Below are 20,981 nucleotides of genomic sequence, written 5' to 3' on the forward strand. Positions count from 1 at the left end.
CTAAACTTCGACCCCTCGAAACATCAACTTATTAGCTCGATTGAAAGAACTCATTTGGGATTCGGGTAAAGGTGCTTTTTTCATAATCGATTGTTAAAAGTTTGCTAGTATACGCTGACGTGTACCTCACTTCATGACGTGTCAAATCATTATTGGGTAACGGCTCTCCGTACTCGTCACTGAAGAAATTTATAGCTCTTTCCATTTCACTTCCCTCCCGCTCCCCTCTTTTTCTCTGCGATCTTCGTTCGATACCGTCCTTCACCGTCTCTTCCGTTGCCATTTCCCTGCTTTCTTCCACCGGCAGCGATAATCGGCCTCTGCATCTACAAAGTGATCGTTCATTACTATCATTTCTTCCTCTAATCGCCTCAATCTCTGCCATTTTCTCTCTAATAAATCATACTGTCCTGCGTGTTTAATGCACTCTGTCGTGTTAGAACACAGCTGGAAATTCTTTGCTGATTGCGAATCAGGGAAAGGTGATTTGTCGCGCCGGAACCTGTTCTGAGATCCCATGGCTAGGACCAGATCGTCTACGAGCAAATGGAGGTATTGCCACCCATCGTATTACCTGAAGAGACCGAAACGTTTGGCTTTTCTTTTCCTGGCATTTGTTTGTGCCAGTTTACTAGTTTGGGACCGCCAGACTCTGCTCAAAGAACATGAGGTACCGTTTGACTTTTTAGTCTCGCTTAATTTTCCAATAGCACTTCCGCAAATGTTTAGTTTGGTTGCTTTGAAGTTCGTGGAATTTACGCGGAATTTCTGTGAAAAGGCCTTCTAAGTTGGGTTGCCTGATTCTTTAGAACCGCCGAATATAAGAAAAATGCTACCAGTTTAGCATTCGAAATTTGACACTTCAATGTTCGAATGGGTCCTCTCCTCCTCACCTCCACTGGTTGGTACATGGCAACTTTTCGGTATAATTTATCGAGAAAATTCCAAATTTCGGTATCTCGTTTTATCCTTCTAGGGACAACAGTTAGTTTAGGTTTGTCAAATTCATGTCACGCAATCCAAATTGTCGAAACTGATAATTCCTCATGTTTTCCCCATAATTTCATTATATTAAATATGCTACCAATTATGGGTTTTTATCATAATTCTTTTGCATGCCACCTCTTACATGTAATTGTGCGCGAATTAGATATCTGAAAATTGAAGAACAAATTTGCATGATCAACCATCGAGTATGGATGTTACTGCCTGCTGGCTGGGGTCTCATTCAAAGAAGGAAAAATTCCCTTTTGCGCCCCTGAGTTCCTTTTGGGGTTTCCCCGTAATTGAACAACGACTTGTATCATTTCCTACTCACGAGTGACTATAATATCTTATGTATAACTGTCCATAGTACTCGTCCGTCGCAATTATAACTAGACTTGTCTGGATTAGCTGCACTTTCTATCTATCTAGGTCGAGCTAAATAGCCATACTACTTATCTGAAATGCAAGTTGATGTGATCACAACCTATTATATCCAGTAGGATGAAATTCAATTCTCCCTTCTAGGAATAGTCTTTTGTTTACAAAAATTGATTTTCTCATCAATGTTAATGGTTAGTGTCTAGCTACCACATAGCGCATTCAAAATCTTGAACCCGTTTCAAAGTTTGGTCTATCCCTGGACACTGATCTTGGGACAATTTTCAATGCTATTCTTTCAGTTTGAGAGTATTTTGTTTCCTTCATTTTGCCAGCTTTTGATGTATTCATTACTCTTGTATAGGAAGAGATTTTGAAGTTAAATGCAGAGGTGGTACGATTGAAAAGTATGGTAAGAGACTTGATGTAATTATCCCTGTTTGATACCAGGCCAAGCTGCTTGCGTAAACTTTTTTCATATTTCATTTATGGCCTTAATTATTTCCTATACCTATATAAAAATTGTACGGTCAGGTTGGAGAAGTTAACTATAAGCCAGGGAACAAGGAGGAGGATGTTGACGATCCTATTGATGTTGAGCGCAGAGAGAAAGTCAAAGAAGCAATGATTCATGCCTGGAGTTCCTATGAGAAGTATGCTTGGGGAAAAGATGAACTGCAGGTATGATAACCTTTTTCCTGCATAATATAATCTCTTCATTCGCCGATGTTCTGTTTGATTTTAACTTAATTGTCAATGTTTATGAATTGGGTTTGAGTTAAAAGTTCATGATCTGACAGTTCTGTAAACGTCGTTTTTTTTTTTAAATGTATAAATCATGTTCAAAACTCTGCACTGTTGCTCTTTCTCTCTACTTTTTCTTTTGTCTTGAAAAGAGTTATAAGAAAGCCTAATTTTCCAATTCCTTACCCTTTCATTAGAACCTATGAATGTGTGTGTTTGTGTTTGTGTCTTTGGACCCTTTATCAATATCCTGTGCCCTTTCCTTCTCTTTTTCCTTTTGTCCTGAAACGAATTATAAAAAATTCCAATTTTCCCATTCTTTACTCTAGTGTTAAGCTTTTGTGTGTGCATGATTGTCTTTAGATCCTTGGTAATATCCTACATTGTCTTTGTAAATAAATGCATCTATGCAGTGCGTTAGTTTGAAAATCAAAACAAAGATTTGCAACTTGAGCGTTGTTCAATTGGTTAGGGCATGAGACTCCATGTTGAACTAAAAAATCAAAACAGAGAATTGCTAGGAATTTCTACTTTCTATTTTTCTCTTTGGCCATTCTTGGAAGAATTAAAAGGAATTATGCTTTTTATTTATCTTTCTGTATTTTGTAGAGATCATTATGATGCCCTGCATTAAAGAGTTGATGTATAGAAAATTTCTGCCAAATTGGTTGGAACAGCTCAACAGCATATAAAGTGCAAAAACTGGAATCTCAGCTCGGGAATATTGACAACTTTGAATAAAGTAACCGTTAAGCAACATATAGAAGCATACTACTTTTCACACGTCATGCCTGTTTTTGGATATAGATTTGTTGAAATATGATTCCTGCTTCTGTTAGACGATTGGAGTGCTTTTTATGTCATGTGAAAAAAATATGAATAATGAGATAGGGGTAAGTACTGATTATTGACTTTGGATTCTATGACTTCCACTATCTATATGAACTGATTATGGCTGCAAATTCTTTCTATTCTGCTTCTTGATTTATCCTCAAAGTGGTTCAGTAAGTATAAAGTAATTTGGGTAATTTACCGTACTTTCAGTATCCAAAAGTTTTGAATCTCAGATTGATTGCTCGTCTTCCTATGCTATTTTTATTTCTCAACTATATCTGCATTCAGTTTATGGGTAACAGCGTTCTATTTCCTCATCCCTCTTAATTTTGGGTGTGACCAGCCACAATCAAAAAATGGTTTCAATAGCTTTGGTGGTGTTGGAGCAACACTAATAGACTCTCTCGATACGTTGTATATCATGGGTCTCGATAAGCAATTTCAAAAAGCTAAAGAGTGAGTGTTTTGACTACTTTTCCCCGTTTGTTAATGCATGGGACTCATGGACTCTTTGTTACATATTCTAGATCTTTTATTCTTCCTGTGAGCTACAAAGACATGAAAATGGGCTTTGCCCTTTTGTAAATTTCATAAATCAATTAAATTTGTTTCCAATATAAAAAGAAACAAAAATAAAAAGGTATCACAATGTTATTGGAGTTTGTCTGCTACAAACTCTGAGCACATTAACTCTTCCATGCTCCCCCGCCCTTTTTTAATTTGTATAATTTACAATGTAGTTTAAATTTATTTATCACCATATAAACTTAATACTTTGCTAATTATTCCATTCCCCGTCAAGATCCAGGTTTAGTACTATTCAACTTAGTTGGTGAACCATATTATGATATGTTTCTTTATAATTTAATGTATATGCTTTTACATTTTATTTTTTATGTCTATTTTCCGATGACAACTCTACATTGCCTGGTAGAAATATGTTTGGTCAATGGCCTATGTGTCTTTGTGTTGTGTCCAAAGAATTATACTGACAATTGTGATGCCTCTAAATATTGCTTCACTTTACAGGTGGGTTGCAAATTCATTGGATTTCAACAAGAACTATGATGCCAGTGTTTTTGAAACAACCATAAGGTTGTGTAATGAGGTTTAATATGCGTTGATTTTAAGTTGTCTTTTTTACGGGTGAAGACCGTTGGACCTATGGCTTTATTTTGGTTCTCCTAACGAGAAATTCAAAGAGTTGTTGCCACATTTTGTTTGCTCATAAATGCTTTCTTTTGATTGGATCCAGAGTTGTAGGTGGACTTCTCAGTGCATATGATCTCTCCGGTGACAAAGTTTTTCTTGACAAGGCTAGAGATATGGCAGATAGGCTACTTCCAGCATGGGATACCCCTTCAGGAATCCCTTATAACTTAATAAATTTGGTTGGTGGAAGACCTCATAATCCTTCATGGAATGGGGTGAGTTCGTCAAAGTTTTGCATTTTTTTTTCCTGGTTTTCCAATGCATTAAAAGTGTAAGGACGTTCATGTCCGGTTCCAAACTAGGATATGTTGCTACTTACATATCCTTGTATTGGAAGTGAGATGACTTTTACCTTAAACTTGCATGTTGAGTTAGAATTGCATGCTCCACTCGTTCTAGGCCAAGAAATCCCCGTTTATATTGAAATCCCTCCCCACATGGATTGAGGTTTGGTGTCATCATTTCGATCTTGATATCTGACTTCCAAGGTGTTTTCTTGGATGTGCCACATTGGTCAATGTCCTTTATTCATCGTATTTTCTAGCCAATGTGTGGTGTTCAACGTCAAGTCCAATCATGCTAATTGGAGTTCTTTTTTAAACAACTTTTTTTAGCTATGTAGTTTGAGATAGGAGTTTCCGTAGTTGCAGTTTATTATGCTTAATGATATTATTTCTAATTCAATATGTATTATTATTACACATTTTTTGGTGAGGCTAATAATTTTCTTTTTGTTTTTTCTCAGGGTCTTAGTATCCTTGCGGATTCTGGTACAGAGCAGCTTGAGTTCATTTCTCTATCACAAAGGACGGGAGATCCAAAATATCAGCAGAAGGTCAAATTCTATCATTTATTTTTCATATTGTGTTCTTACACAATCTCAATCCACTCTGCAATTGACCGAGAATAGATAGATTGGTGGCTCTAATCCTGTGTACCAATGCTATATCCGAAAGTGTTATTTGTTCTGAAATGTATACCTCAATGATGTACACGTTTACTTGTTGATACGTACCCTAATAGCAATTGTTCTTTGTATTATATGCGAGGATATTGATCTCATTTCTAGCATATGGAACTAATGTTCCACTATTAGTGGCTTTGATTAATTTATTAATTGTACTTACTTGGTTGTAAAGTGTTATTCTCTGCGTCAATTGGCTTCCTAGAATACTGAATGTTTGGTGTACAACATGTCAGGTTGAGAATGTTATATCACAGCTCAATAAAAGTTTCCCCGATGATGGGCTGCTTCCCATATACATTGATCAAAATGAAGGAAAAGCATCATCTTCAACCATTACTTTTGGTGCCATGGGTGACAGGTATTCAATCATCAAAGATCGATATTTTATATTATGCTTTTGAGCAATTTTTTTTTCTGAGTTTTTACTCCCTTTCATTTCAAGTTTTTACCAAACCACTCTTAACTTTTCACTGGTACCCTTTAACTCGAAGATTCATTGCAGCTTTTATGAATACTTGCTCAAAGTATGGATACATGGAAACAAAACTGCAGCTGTAAAACATTACCGGTATGAAGCCATTTCATCTATTATTCTCACAGCACAAAGGTTTTTTTTAATGAAAAAAATTTAGATAGGGGACGTGTTGGCGGAAAATGATTGTACGTTTTAGAGTTATAGATATTTAACACAAAGCATGACTCATGAGTTCTTTTTACGAATTTATTATTATTCTTTTTATTTATGGGTCAAATTACAAGTTTAGTCTGAAAGCTTTAAGGATTTCCAGATTGTCTATTTTTTTCTTAAGCTTTTAAAGTATCTAATATATTCCTGATCTTTCAATTTTTATTTAATAGGTCCCTGGACTTTCAAAACTCAAAAGTATCCAATAAATTCTTGAACTTCAAATTCTTGAACTTCCAATTTTGTGTCTAATAAGTTCTTGATCTATTCAACATTTTTAAAAATTACATACCTAAATTGGAAGTTGGAGTCCTACTAGACGTAAAATATCAAATATGTAAGAGACTTATCATAAATTAAAAGTTCAAAGATCTATTGGACATAGATTATCACGACTCAGTTTTTGAGCTATTTGAAGCACGGATTGTGACGTGGGCGTCGACAAAGTAAAAATCCGGTAAAATTTTTCACTTTAAAAAACAAGAGTCTCGAGGTTTAAAAACATAAAACATACATACAATATATATTTACAATATCTAAAATAGTGTTTAAGTTTAAATACACAAATGGAACGAAGATCAAAATACAAGTGGACAAGACTGACACAAAACCAGTGGAGGCTCTTGCCCCTAGGTTTGGCTCTCTATGGCACTTGCTCTATATCCGCTCCGTTTTCGACCAGTCTTCTAGTTATTACCTAAAAGATAAATAAAAACTAGAGTGCGTATAAAACTTAGTAAGTAGCCTACTTGTAGGCTCTTAATCATGTCCATTGGAGGATTCTAGAGTAATTTACTCTAAAACTTGACTAAAGGCCTACATAGTTTCTCTTTTGAGAACCTTGGTCCTAGATATCATGAGTTCTTAAGTTCATAAGGTCTTGTCGTGTCTAGCCGTGACTCATGCACATATATGATCCCTCATCCTTTGATGAGTTTAAGGAGAGTGGATGCCATCAGGCTGTCCACTTCCACTCCATACACAATGTATAACACTAGTCCTGATCCTAAAACACTCTCCCTAGAAAACCTACCAAGTCACATGGGCGGTAAACAACATGAACCAAAAAAACCTATGTCTGGGATTCGAAATCCAAATTTGTCCCATAACTGTGTCGACATTCCCCTGCATTCCACGAGTCATGGTTGTAATGTTCCATGCTTGGGATTCGGAATTCAAATTTGGCATCTATCGACCTTGACATTTGCATGCATCCCTTGTGACATAGTCTAAGTTTGACATTTTGCAAAGGAAGGCATCTCACCTTGGTGAGAGAAACATATGATCATGATGTATTGTGTACCGGGAGGTCTAGGGTGACTTAGGCAATAAGGCGGGTCTGAGTAGTGTAGTACCTAGTAGTCTTTAAGTGTCATGGTAGACTTAGGGCTTGGGTTGTGCATCTCTAAGAACAAACCTACTTGGCTTGGTTCTTAACCTTAAAGCAAAATCATAGGTTCATAAGTTCATGGTTGTAGCTTGAAGGGTCTATCATAAAATAAAGCACAACTTGGGCATATGTCATCCCTAATCACAACTTAGGCATATGTCATCCCTAATCACAACTTAGGCATATGTCATCCCTAATCACAACTTAGGCATATGTCATCCCTAATCACAACTTACCGATCATAATCATGTCAACACTTTATAAATTTAGGCATAAGTCCAGCATTATATCATAAAAAAGTGAAATGCAAAGTTTCATGCTATTCTAAGTTCATCCAAACCATAAAACACTATAGAAGGGATGGTAGGGGCATTTTCGTCCTTTCTTATCTTTATGTGGTTCATGTCCTAATTATGCTCCTATAATCTTGAAGTCGTGCATAAGTCATTCATTGTGAGATCCCACATCGATTGGAGAGGGGAATAAGTGCCAGCGAGGACGTTGGGCCCCGAAACGGGGTGGATTGTGAGATCCCACATCGGTTAGAGAGGAAAATGAAGTATTATTTATAAGGATGTGGAAACCTCTTCCTAGCAGATGCGTTTTAAAAACCTTGAGGGGAAATCCGAAAGGGAAAGCCCAAATAGGACAATATCTACTAGCGGTGGGCTTGGGCTGTTACTAATGGTATCAGAGCCAGGCCCCAGGCGATGTGCCAGTAAGGATGTTGAGCCCCGAAATGTGGGGGGGGGGGTGGACACCAGGTGATGTGCCAGCAAGGATGTTGAGCCCTGGAGGGGGTGGACACCGGGCGGTGTGCTAGCGAGGACGCTGGGCCCCTAAGCGGGGTGGACTGTGAGATCCCACATCGGATGGAGAGGGAACGAATCTTTCTTTATAAGGGTGTGAAAACTTCTCCCTAGAAGATTTGTTTTAAAAACTTTGAGGGGAAACCTGAAAGGGATAGCCCAAAGATAATAATATATGCTAGCGGTGAGCTTGGGCTTGGGCTGTTACATTCATGGTTTCTTTTAAGTAAGTGGTATGCAAAGTTCATGCTAATTGGGGGTCATGAAAAACATAAAATTCCATAAGGTGTTCAATGGGGCGTTTCTGTCACTTTCCACCCTAATCTTGGTTTATGTCCTAAACATGCTCCTAAATATGCTCCTAATTATGCTCCAATAGCTTTAAAACCATGCATAATCATTCATAACCTTATAAATAGGTGTCATATAAAATTTCAAACCATTTGGAGTTCGTTTAGACCGTGAAACATTATAAGGACATAGTAGGGGCATTTTGGTCATTTTATCCTTATCGTTAGTTTATGTCCTAAACATTCTCCTTTGTCCATCCTTTGGATACATACTTGGTCTAATCTTTCATTTTTTACTTATTTCTAAGTTAACTTAAGGTTATGAGACAATACCAAACAATTCTTACCAGTATTTCTCGAGGAAAGATCAAAGTGGCTACTTGCTTGGTTGTGTTTGGGACTTCAGTTCTTGCACTCCAAATACTCAAATTTCACTGACTTTCTTGTATAGGACTTTGTAGGGTGTCAACCTTAAGGAAGAAAAAAGATTTAGGTGAGAACTCTTCTGGAAAAGGGTAAAATAGGCAAAAGAACCGTTAGGGGTTATTTTGGCTGACGTGGGCGTTTGAACCGGCCATGTCATTGTTTTCAACCTCTGTATGAAGAGAAGACGTGGGTGGACAATGGATGTCTCCCACTACAACTCTGAAACTTACCTTCTTCTAACTCGTACAGTGGATGTCTCTCCCTTATTTCTTCTACAAACTTGTAGAGGGTATGCCAATGAAGAGGTAGGGACTGGTCTCGTGAAATTTAGTTCACCGTGGACAAAGTTACAGGCCGTGGAATGAATGCCCTTTGGAAACCAGCCTCGCCGCTAGAGCAAACTCGTGGCTACCCTTCCTTGGTTCAAGTGGTTCCAGAGCTCATTGGCCTTCGCTTTCTTCAGCAAGATTCTTCCCTTTCTTCCTCTCAATATGTTAGAGTAAACCTTAGGGAACGAATTTTGCTCATTCTCTCCAATTTGATGGTCAATCCCCTCAGGTTCTTGGGTCTTCTTCTCACAAAGTCACCATGAAGCTATCAGAATTGGTTTGAATAATAAACATTGAGTGTAGAGGGAGAATTTTGGATACTCCCCAAATTGGCTAAAAACTTCCCCTGAATATGGCTCAAATTTGTGTATGGCTCAAATTGATTTTCAAAATTTCCCCTGAATATGTCTTCCAAGAACTCGAGTTGAGGGAATGGTTTCCAGCCACTTTCATCCTTCACGGCCTTCAGGAAACTTGTTGGAAATCTTGTTATGAACGTGTAGGAATTGGTTTGAGCTAGGTTGGTTGAGTGTAGCTCTCCAATTAATAGCCAAATCCGGGAGCAGAATACCCAAAAAGTAAAAGCTTGTAACTTGTGTTTGGGTGATCCTCACTCCGATTTCTTGTTCCAAACCAAAGCCCCAAATCTCCTATTTTAGGCCCTTATCGGCATTATCTTGCAATTTCACCATTGGATGTCTATGTGGCAGAGCCTCATACGTCATATCAAATTTTCAGCCTATGTGGACAGTTAGATTTCCATAAATTAACGAAAATCTCGGGCAAGACAAATACGCCTGACTATCAAAGTTTCAGGCTAGTTTTCCAAATTTCAGGTCTTTAGGCTATTTCCGTTAAGATCAATAGGGCTATTTTTCAAAAGTTTCTTTTTGCGAATATATATTTTTTTTCCCTAAAAAATTCTTACCTTATTTTGGGCATTTTTCCTTCTTGGCCCCCTTAAGATTCGTCCTCTATAAAATTAAAAATCCCACAAATCTTGATCCCACCTATGGGACGCTACATAAATTAAAAGTTTAGGGACCTTTTCAGATACGAACTTGAAAGTTCATAAACTAAAACTTATAATTTAACTTTTGTTTATTCAATTTTTTTTTCTTTTAATGTGACAAATTTTTTGACGTACAGAACTGTTTGTTGGTATTTTGAATTCAGGGAAATGTGGGAGAAGTCAATGGATGGCCTTTCAAGCTTGATTAGGAGGTCTACACCGTCATCTTTCACTTATATTTGTGAGAAGAGTGGAGATTCCCTAATTGACAAGGTAAGATCTCAGCTAAGTTCTCTCTCGATTATCTTAAGCAGATCAAATATTATGAATTTTTTTGCCCCAATCTGTATGTGATTTGCAGATGGATGAACTAGCATGCTTTGCTCCAGGAATGATAGCTTTGGGATCATCTGGTTATGATTCCGAGGATTCTAAGAAGTATTTAATGCTTGCAGAAGAGGTAAAAAGTTCTTATATTTTCCTCTGGCTTCGCTCCTAATTGTTTGGCATAGACTAACTTAATTCAGTTTCTAATGAATATATTTTTCACTCCAGCCCTATTATTGCATAGGCGATTTATGAACGTTCTCTGTTGGTTTACCGGTTTGAAGTTGGATCTTGAATTGTAGTAATTCTTCCTTTGATTTATTTTTGGTCTAGCTTGCTTGGACTTGCTATAACTTCTACCAGTCCACCCCTACAAAGTTGGCTGGGGAGAACTATTTCTTCCATCCCGGAGAGGTCTGAATCATTCATCTGCTAATCTCTCACCAGTTTCGTTTAGTACTGTGGTTTAATGTCGATTAGTCTATGGAAATTTTAGGATATGAGCGTCGGTACGTCTTGGAATATATTGAGACCAGAGACTGTCGAATCATTATTTTACCTCTGGCGCCTGACTGGCAACAAGACATACAAAGAGTGGGGCTGGAATATATTTCAAGCATTCGAAAAGAATTCTCGGGTTGAATCAGGTTATGTCGGGCTGAGAGACGTGAGCACTCTTCAAACTCCAAACATATCTGTATTGCCTTTAAATCATTGATCTGTATGAGTTTCCAATGGTGTGGTGCGTCTGTGACTGGAATTTTCAGGTCAAGACAGGTGATAAGGACAACATGATGCAGAGTTTCTTCCTTGCTGAGACTCTGAAATATCTCTATCTTCTCTTTTCACCACCTTCAGTCATTCCTCTTGATGAATGGGTGTTCAACACAGAAGCTCACCCTCTACGAATTGTTACTCGGAATGAGGGAGGTGACCTTGTAAGGTCAGACGAGAAAAGCAAGCCATCGATAAGGTTGCGTGGTAGGAAGGAAGGTCGATCCAAATGAACATGCCATTTTATTGCATTCTAATTCTTGGTAGAGTTGATTTATAGCTGAAAACATCAAGCATCCTATATTATAGTGTCATTGCGATAAGAGGGCAGCTGTTGCTTCTGGGAATAATGCAGCTCCCATATGTTTATCAGAATTTGCATGTAAGAAACAATACTTCATAGATAAATCTTGATAAGGGTTTTGTTTTTTGGCCTCCAAAGATATTTATTTGTTTAACTTGCTTCATCATCCGTAGGTAAGCAATGATATGAGATTTTTGCATATTTGAACGAATTAAAGCTCTTTCTCCTATTTGGATTCCATTTTCAAACAGTTGATATGGTGGAGGGCACCTGTATATGTAGTGTCCAATAGAAACCAGCTCTGTAATGATCCAACAGTGCCACATTAAAGTAATAAAGTGCTGTGACGTAAAGCACTTGCGTGGAGAATTGCAACAAACCTAATCAAATCAAAAAGCATATTTAGAGGACAACTTGACAGTGATTGTGCACCATTTATTCCAAGTTAGTCGTATGAAATTTGCACTTTGCGAATACTATTGACGTATTCTCGAATCACATGTTATAAGTTAATATTGGTTAGATAACTATAGTTTTGATAGCATATAACTCGGGAAAGAAGAACTAACAATTAGTCATATCTTCTTATAGTGCATTTTGGGGCATTTTAACCTTGACAGGTGTAGACATGATTTTGGTGAACGGATATAATAATGATAAAGGTCTTATCTAATATGAAAGCAAGTAAAAGGGGTTTGGAACGAGCATGCGCCCATGGACAACACATCTTAGACAAACATAACCAGGGCATTCGCCATAGGCAACAGCCTTAGATACTCGACTATATTGGCTAACAATGTACTATGAAGAAAAAAATGGTTTGTATAAGAGTTATGTAGATAAATGACTATTTGAGGGAAAACTTGAAGGTACTTTCTTTGAGAGAAGGATTGTCGAAATCCCAACTAAAGTCTCATGTTGTCGTTAAGGAGAAGATAACTGGTATATAAAGGAGTGACAGTTTTTCTATGGGTATGAGATATTTTTTGTGGAATTAATAGAAAAACCACCAAGATTTATGCCTAAAGGTAGACAATATGGAGAAGTCATGTTCTCGAATAAGGTTGTTGATAGAATCTTTTGACGTTAGTTATGATGGAGAATCGTAGTTGAACTCTATCATGTTGACTATATGCTTTTGAAAAAAAAGGAGTCGACTTAAAAATAGTAGATAGATAGACTAATATTTAAAGGAGATTTAGTCGTTACATACTGTGTGGTTGTAGAGGTGCATTGACTGTATGTTACAAGGTCAAACAATGAAGTTCGTTTATGTTCGAGCGATATCTCATGATTACTATAATTTAATCTCCATTAAATTATGGTTTGATCAGTAGAAAATGGATTCTTGATGAGGCATATATACCAACAATTTTGTGAAAGGTAAAAAAAAAAAGATTAATTAAAAAAAAAAAAACTTACATAAAGAGCAACAAATAAATTCATCCACGTGAGTTGATACAATAATATAATATTTATTTAGGGTTAAATTAATAAAAATACACCTATATCTTATAATTGGTCTAAAAAAAACCTTAACAATAATATTTTAAACTTAAAAAAATTAAAAAAAATATTATTACCATTAATTTTTTTTTATAGAAACTATTAATATTTTACTTAAAAAAAACGCTAACATGTAACTTTATAAGATTTTATTAATATCTTTTTAATTTTTTTAAAAAAATTAAAAAATACTTATACCATTCATACTACTGGTTTAAAAAATAGATACCCTTAACATTTATTAAAAAAAAAAGAGGGTTTACTGTCAATATATAAACCGTCTATCTACACCTCATAAATTATCTCCAATTAAAAAAAAAAATTAAAAAATTTATGAGTATTAATATTGTTACTTTTAAAAATGGAGTATTTTTTAAACCAAAAAAGTTTAAAAGATATTTTGGAAGTTTTTAAAATAAATTTTGAAGTGTTTTTGAATTTTCTTTAAAAAATTGTATTGATGTTATTAAAAAAAAAAAGTTTAAAAGTGTTTTTTTATATATATTTAAGAATATTCAATTTTTATATTTTTTTTAATTTAAATAATATTTTTGAAACCTGAAAAAAAAAAGAAATATATATTTGAAATGAAATAGTAATAATTTGTATTTAAAATCATCGGTAAAGTTTTACGGGTATTTTTTAAATTCTTAAAATTGAAATGTATTTTTTAAATAAAATAATTTATTTTATTAATTTAGAATAGTTTATTATGCTCCCGAAAATATATATATATATATATATATATATAAGATTACAATGGTACACTAGCATCGTATCTTCAAGTTCGTAGCAATTGCTGCGAATTTATGTAAATTTCTGGCCCTCGATATCGCGTTCGCAACTGTTCTTCAAATAACCCGCCGGCACGCGGCGTCTTCTCTGCGTGTTCGATTGAATGGTCTCATTGCTTTTCAGAGAACATGATTTGGTATGCTCTAATGGTGGATTCGTGATTATACACAAGCAGGACAAATCAAAAGCGGCCCTTGCACATTCGTTTTGATGCGAACATCCTACTTCTTGCAACGTTTCGCTCTCCACCACTCTCACCGTTCTTCTTCCTTCTCATTCCGTTCTATCTGCAATTCCTCGCCGTTTTCCTCATTTGATTCCGGCACCCCACAGCATCACCAGCAGCAACAGCAGCAACAGCAAGAATGTGACGGTCACGGCACCCCTCAAATTGGAACCCATTTTCTGTTGCGACCACTTCCATCTGCTACCAGTTGTTCGAGACGGTCCGTTTTATTGGGCTTGAATTCCTTGGACTCTAATCGTGGTCGTCCTCTTCTTAACCATCATTACGCTTTCCATCGCGGTATGTTCCTTTCCGTATTCGCGTTTCTCTTTTGGCTTTAATTTCTTTATTCTTTCTGCTCAGAAAGGAGATATTCTTTAATCTTATGCTTAAATTTAATCGCGGTTTCAAAACTGGTTTATAACTTTTGCAGGATTTTTCACTAGAGCTAAGCCCGTTCAGAGAATTGAATTCAATGATTATCATAGGTAATGGATCATTTCCTTGCACGGTTCCCATGAACGTTCTGTAGTTATGAAATTCATACTCATTAGTTTTGTATTAATGAATATAAAGGCGAGCAGTTGCTGTTTCACTCCTGTGCACGATCAGATCGTAGCATTTTCGGTTCCGAAGTTCTGAATTAGTATTATATTGTCACTACACCAAAAAGTTAGAACGATTTATTAAGGGAAATGTAATTTATTTAGATTATTCTTTAAGACTCAACACTTAAACACTCAAAAACTAAATCCGAGTGTAGCTCAGATTCATAAAATCCAACATATAAACTCTTGTAAGTAACATTGCAGAAATGTCCATTTAAGTTGTTAGATTGGGATGAATACTATTTTTTCTATTTATTTTTAAACTTATAGGATCAAATAGGTAGCACTGAATGTAAATGCGTGTAGTTTTGGCGACTTCAATCCTTATAATGAAGGCTCATGAAAAACGCAATTAACTGATAATTACTCAAGATTACTTTATCATCACTGATACTAAGTTTTCTTCACATAGCCCATAGCAGAAATTAATTTCTCCTTATTCTTTTATTTTTATCCTAGTCAACGAGCGGTTACCACTGCTTTATGGTGCAATTTCCTTGTCTTCTCTCTGAAATTTGGGGTTTGGTTTTCCACATCAAGCCATGTCATGTTGGCAGAAGTTGTGCACTCTGTTGCCGATTTTGCAAATCAGGTATCCTAGTCATTGATCGAGCAAAGTATCCCTATCCATGCCTAATTTTAAGTTAATTTATCAATCACTGAATGTAGAGGAACTAATTATTCTTAACATTGTAGGCGCTTCTTGCTTATGGTCTGAGTAGCTCAAGGCGTGCCCCTGATGCAATCCATCCGTGAGTTATAAATATCTTCGGCTGTTTAGTATTATTCTGTTTGTAGTATATATTTTCCAACTTCAATAGCAATACTGCGTCCTACTTTATATGAGAAAATGTATTAATTTATTTTATTAAAGCCTTCTTTTGCCCCCCATACCGTAAGGATTAAAATTTTTCACCTCTCTCAAAGTCAGTTTTGGCTCCGAGCTGAGCTGTGGAATAAAAATGGTATGGTTTATTATAATTATATTTTCAAAATGCAGCGTTGTGGATTTATATTTTTACTAGATGGAGTAACTCCCTCCGTGAAGAATGATAGTTTGCGGCTGTTAATGTTGTGTTTTCATATGGTCACAAATTCATGGACACGTCTGATATACCTTCACTGTTGAACAGTTATGGATATTCTAAGGAAAGATTTGTTTGGTCATTGATATCTGCTGTTGGGATCTTTTGTCTTGGTTCGGGTGCTACCATTGTTAATGGAATTCAAAATTTATGGACTTCACAGGTACTTGATCAATTGAAATTTGAATCATGCTTCAAATGTTACCGTTCTCAAATTTTCTCCTTCCTATTTAATACTTAGCTCTTTCTTTGTTAGCGGCAGCTCTGCATGTTATCTTTTTATTTTGTTTGCTTCAGCCTCCTGCCAATATTCATTATGCAGCTTTAGTGATTGGTGGTTCGCTTATTATCGAAGGTTTTATTTTATCCTTCTTTTAATGAAAGTCCATAGATGTTCCTTCAAATATAGTTAGATATGTTCTAATTCGATTTTACTGCTCAATAATTTTATCTGCTTAGGTGCTTCCCTGGTTGTTGCCATACAAGCTGTCAAGAAAGGTGCTGCTGCAGAGGGAATGAAACTGAGAGACTATGTGTGGCGTGGTCACGATCCCACATCTGTAGCAGTTATGACAGAGGTAGTCATAGATTGACGAAAATGATTCCTAAATGTTAAATTACTCGTGGTAAAAATCCTTACGATTATTAAATTTATGAAGCACATGTTGGAACTACCTGAGCTTGTTTCTCTTGAGCAAGCATGCCTTCGAAAAATTGATTTAGTATTCTTTCTGTCATTTAGGCAATCCTGGTTATATATTTTGGTGATTAAATATAACTTTCTTGATGCTAGATTTAACTTATCTTATTTTGCTATTGTATAGTTGAAAGGGTTGAATTGCTATGAAATTTTAGTTTTTGGTTGTTTTTTTTTTTTTTTAACCTTTGAGGACTTCTGATGTTTTTCAATAAAGTAAATTAATTCATGAAACTACAGAATAGTACAATATGATGCCAAATTTATCAAATGTTAGAGATTCCATTGATCCAGTTTTCTGGTATGTTCAGGATGGTGCTGCAGTCACTGGTCTTATTATTGCTGCTGCATCTCTTGTTGCAGTAAATACCACTGGGAATGCAATTTATGATCCCATTGGTTCCATTGTAGTTGGTAACTTGCTTGGAATGGTATGTTTTTTGCTTGAACTCGGAGCAAATAATATTTTTCTCCTCATTTGTTTATTGAAAGTGACATTTCACAGTGGTTATTTATATTTGAAATATTCTGACATCCTGAATTAGACTACATAATGCCCCTTGAATTTCCCTTTGAAACTTGGAGGCTTGTTTTCCAAGTGTAATGAATTAATTTTATTTGGAAAGGAGGCTTATTTGTTATTCTATTTTGATATGTTCTTTAAATTTGTCATGTAAGCAAACCAGACATATAGGCTAGTTTTATTTTGTTACATAAATACACAAGCTTCAAATTTTAGTCCCTGAAAACTTGAAACATGCATGACATGGACTGATTGTATTTGATAAAAGTAAATTCAATATTTTCATACATACTAGGTGTACTCAAGGATGTCGACACCTGCTTACTCTGACATAGTTGTGCTATATAATCTTTACTATCATGCTAAGAATATACAAAGTTTCCATCAGAAGATGCTATTCGATGGAGGACATATAAATGATCTAATGAAAAGAAAGTTTCATTGATAAACTGCACAAGGGCATACAAAATATCAACTCCAGAAAAGGAGACCAAATCCAGCTAGCTTTTGGCATCACAAGGATAGCCATAACCAAAGTCTGTTCGACATGTTCTCTAATATAAATCAGTGATAATGAAGTGAGGTAGAAGAAACAGCTTGTAGAACAAAGCCAGGATGTTGGTGGAGTTGCAAAGTAGACGTAGCACGTAGTAGATTAGAAACCACTGACATACCGTTATTTTCTCTGCATTTTGCAATTTCAACGAGCACAAGGATACTAAGAAAGGGCTGAGATACAAATGTGTACATGAATAATAAACAATACATCAGTCTAAAAGTTATTAATTTTATTTTGCAGGTGGCCATATTCCTCATCCAGCGTAATCGGCATGCTTTGATCGGTAGAGCAATGGATGAAAATGATATGCAGAAAGTTCTCCAATTCTTGAAGAACGATCCAGTATAATTGTGCTTGATAAATTTTTCTTGAATCCCTACTTCAATATTATACAAAATGAGTTCAAATTTTGAAATCTTCTTATCTAGGTTGTTGATGCTTTATATGATTGCAAAAGTGAGGTAATAGGACCAGGATTTTACAGATTCAAGGCAGAAATAGGTGATTTTTTCTTTTTTACTTATTTTCTTCCCAATACTTTATGATGCTGTTAGATTCTCTAATCTTCAGGTTCATTCATAAAATGTAGTCAACTTGCCTGGTGAATCAACTGTGGGCGACTTGGTAGCTTTTAATGATTTATCAAATATTTTATGCCTATGAATTTCCTTGCATCTGTATGTTTTCATGTGTTATATGGTTTGAGGCTCTTGACATCCTGCATCAACTGATAATTGCTTCCTAGCTGCAACATAATATCGTTGTGTTATCACTTCTGTTGTTCAAAGGGTCAGCATTTACAGGCAATAATCAGTTGCAAACACGAGACAACCTTTTTTGTCGAATTCTAAATGATTGATTTGATCTAAATCACAATTGTCCAGTATATTTTTCAATATGTTGAAACCTTGTTATGTCAGTTTTATATTCAATAATTTTATATTTCTGGTGGTTTATGAAATTATCGTATCGTATCATCAATATATTTTGATTTTAACGAGCTGTATGAAGCAGATTTCAATGGAGTCGCAGTGGTGCAAAATTATCTAAATAGGACTGGACGAGAAGAGTGGGCTAAAGAGGTTTGTACTCTATCTTCAGCGTGCTTACTACTGTTGGTTTCTGTTTGATTTGTTCTTTTAAACTCAATCATTGTTTAGGAAAATATTACATTATGTTTTCCAACTGTCATTTTTTTGTCAAAAAACTATAGTTTGGACTCTGCTTAGTCATGTTGCATCGACTCATCAGCGACATTTCTTTTAAGTTAATTCGAACGCATGTCAATGTTTGGATGAGATAAGCGAGTAAAGAGAAAAGGGGATCGTGAGCTCGCATTTCGTTCATCTATTTTAATTGTTCTACATTCTGTAAGCACCCATGTCCGGTGGTAGTTTGCTCAAGACACAGTCTGAACTGTATCCATATATTTTACAGTTTCGACAAGCTGCGAAGGACCAGAACGATTCAGCTTTGCTCAAAATGATGTCGAACTACGGTACATGGAAGGAGCATTGAACATTGAACAGAATTGAGATGTCGTTGACATGTTTGGCTAACAAATTGTTGTTGCAGGTGAAGAAGTGGTTACTGCTTTAGGAAGTGAAGTGGATAGGCTTGAGAAAGAGATTCAGATGCTGGTTCCTGGCATTCGGCATGTTGATATCGAGGCCCATAATCCTACTGGGCCATCTGCATGAATCACAGGCAAGATTTTTTTTACTACGATTTGTCAGAATTATTGCTTTTGATCGATCCTTAGTGAAGGCTTAAGCCTTGCCTTGCCTATTAATTTTTTTCGCGTGTACTACTTAAAGAGAGTTTCCACGGACTGAAAGAGCTAAAACCGTTGCCTGAAACTGTCACTACTTGGAAGCTCGTAGGAAACTCATTCATTTATTATGTATCGGTGAACGGCGTATACTTTAGTCTCGGTGGTTGAGATGGTTTCGTTTCGAAATTGTTATTTTGAGCCTAATTCAAAGCTTTCTTTTTTTTTTCTCTCGTTTAGTAGTAAGACTATGGCTATGGCATAATAGATCCGAACACTTGCCCCGGATCCACTTCCCGATTATAATTGCTCTAGTGAATAACTAAAACCAAAATGGGAGATAGCAGAGAAAGAAACAAACTATCAAAATCTCTCATAGGTTCACTAATTACTTTACTGTTGGCGGGTCACTTTGTATGTGTTGTCCGGAAAGAGGAGGACTCCATGAGCGTGAGTAATTATTCACGGAAAAATGCTAATTTTACCATTTAAGACATTAGAAAAAAAAAAAAAAAACTATGTTATAGTTAATATTTACTATAAATTGTTACTACAAGTGTTATGCAAAAGAAAGAACCTGATTTTACTATTAGGTGAAATGCAAAAGAAAGAAAAGATTTACTTTTGTGTAAAAGACTTTCTCATGCCAGAACAAGAAAACACTTATTTGACCATTTAGGACATTAGGTAAAAAAATGTTGAGTTATTTTTCTTTTACCATTATTATTATTATTATTATTACTATTTTTTTTTTCTTCAAAAAGATTCCACGGGTGACTTGACTCATTTCTCAAGAATTCTACCACGAAATATCGTTTTCCGTTCTAGCCTCTTACTATTTAGTTAGAGGTTATGCTCAAACTAAACTAGACGGTTTAATATTGTATACTAAGAAAATACTAATTTGACCATTTAGAGCCTATTGTGAAAATTTTGAATTATTGGTTAATATTTTTCAAATTTATGGCTAGGAAGGTTAAAATTTGATGAAATTGAGACATGTGCATTGAAAATCATGTCCCAATTGGTTTTGTTTTCTGGGGTCATTTCGGTCATTTTTCAAAGGGGTCCAATTGGGACTCTATTCATTTGTAGACGTCATTTTCTTGTTTAGAAAAACTTTGTTCTTACGTTTTAGCCCGTTGTTATACCAGCGAGAGGTGTACTAAGACTAAAATACTAAACAAATAAAACATTTAGCCTTGTATTAAAGACCCTACTATGAGAAAACCCTAATTTGACTGAATACGACTAAATTTTTTTAAATCATTTAGATTTTAGGCTTAGTACAAATTATAAAATTTAAATTACGAAATTAAAATTGGACTTTTTTATTTTCAAGGATACTCAGAGCATGAGAAATTTCGCCATGAAAATAACTCAAAAATAAAACCTAAGCGCTTAAATTAAAAAAATATATATATATTTCAAGAAAGAGTGTGGTGCCCTAGCACACTACGAACACGATTAAGAGCCTACAAGTAGACTACATAGTGAGTCTTTGTACTCATTCAAGTTTCTCAATTTTTTTTTGTCAGATGACAAGAAGGAGGTAGTAGATGATAGAAGCAGATCTGGAGCAAGTGTCATAGACGGCGAAAATGTATTCAACTTCTCAAACTCTATTTTAGATTTTAAAGATGTGAAATTTTTTACCATATCTTTCCATATTTTCAAATTCTTAATAAGTCATGGCTCGTGAAAATCGAGCGGTGATAGAATGTCTTTGTTTCATTTTAGAAA

The 20,981-nt window shown here is 35.6% G+C and overlaps 2 protein-coding genes across 4 annotated transcripts; both read left to right on the plus strand.

Annotated features, from left to right (window-relative positions):
• Window positions 1–207: 207 nt before the first annotated feature.
• On the plus strand, window positions 208–11,669 carry LOC111464440 (mannosyl-oligosaccharide 1,2-alpha-mannosidase MNS1-like). Its single transcript, XM_023108639.1, has 14 exons — window positions 208–670; window positions 1,730–1,777; window positions 1,900–2,046; window positions 3,287–3,399; window positions 3,973–4,038; window positions 4,199–4,370; window positions 4,901–4,990; window positions 5,356–5,480; window positions 5,625–5,690; window positions 10,228–10,336; window positions 10,425–10,523; window positions 10,724–10,804; window positions 10,887–11,057; window positions 11,158–11,669. The coding sequence occupies exons 1-14, from the start codon at window positions 518–520 to the stop codon at window positions 11,395–11,397; spliced, it is 1,680 nt and encodes a 559-aa protein (XP_022964407.1). The 5' UTR covers window positions 208–517; the 3' UTR covers window positions 11,398–11,669.
• A 2,078-nt stretch (window positions 11,670–13,747) lies between these two features.
• LOC111464242 (metal tolerance protein C4-like) lies at window positions 13,748–20,855 on the plus strand. Of its 3 annotated transcripts, none has more exons than XM_023108352.1 (14): window positions 13,748–14,295; window positions 14,429–14,483; window positions 15,063–15,195; window positions 15,300–15,355; window positions 15,737–15,851; window positions 15,986–16,043; window positions 16,148–16,266; window positions 16,697–16,816; window positions 17,708–17,809; window positions 17,896–17,968; window positions 18,482–18,549; window positions 18,905–18,965; window positions 19,043–19,174; window positions 20,777–20,855. In XM_023108352.1, the coding sequence occupies exons 1-13, from the start codon at window positions 13,980–13,982 to the stop codon at window positions 19,165–19,167; spliced, it is 1,401 nt and encodes a 466-aa protein (XP_022964120.1). In that variant the 5' UTR covers window positions 13,748–13,979; the 3' UTR covers window positions 19,168–19,174; window positions 20,777–20,855. The 3 variants fall into 3 exon arrangements, with proteins under 3 accessions (XP_022964120.1, XP_022964121.1, XP_022964119.1); XM_023108353.1 differs by lacking the exon at window positions 20,777–20,855 and adding an exon at window positions 19,285–19,468; XM_023108351.1 differs by lacking the exon at window positions 20,777–20,855 and having other exon boundaries at window positions 19,043–19,468.
• The last annotated feature ends 126 nt before the right edge of the window (window positions 20,856–20,981 follow it).

This window comes from Cucurbita moschata, unplaced genomic scaffold (assembly GCF_002738365.1).
Source record: "Cucurbita moschata cultivar Rifu unplaced genomic scaffold, Cmos_1.0 Cmo_Scf00030, whole genome shotgun sequence".
NCBI lineage: Eukaryota > Viridiplantae > Streptophyta > Magnoliopsida > Cucurbitales > Cucurbitaceae > Cucurbita > Cucurbita moschata.

Excerpts from the sequence above, each read along its gene's own strand:
- LOC111464440 (XM_023108639.1), top strand. The coding sequence starts at position 518 with ATGGCTAGGACCAGATCGTCTACGAGCAAATGGAGGTATTGCCACCCA. Across the intron at positions 1,778-1,899 it reads TGGTACGATTGAAAAGTATG|GTTGGAGAAGTTAACTATAA; the intron begins GTAAGAGACTTG and ends TTGTACGGTCAG. Across the intron at positions 10,805-10,886 it reads ATTTCTTCCATCCCGGAGAG|GATATGAGCGTCGGTACGTC; the intron begins GTCTGAATCATT and ends TGGAAATTTTAG.
- LOC111464242 (XM_023108352.1), top strand. The coding sequence starts at position 13,980 with ATGCGAACATCCTACTTCTTGCAACGTTTCGCTCTCCACCACTCTCAC. Across the intron at positions 15,196-15,299 it reads TTGCCGATTTTGCAAATCAG|GCGCTTCTTGCTTATGGTCT; the intron begins GTATCCTAGTCA and ends TTAACATTGTAG. Across the intron at positions 16,817-17,707 it reads TTGGTAACTTGCTTGGAATG|GTGGCCATATTCCTCATCCA; the intron begins GTATGTTTTTTG and ends TTTATTTTGCAG.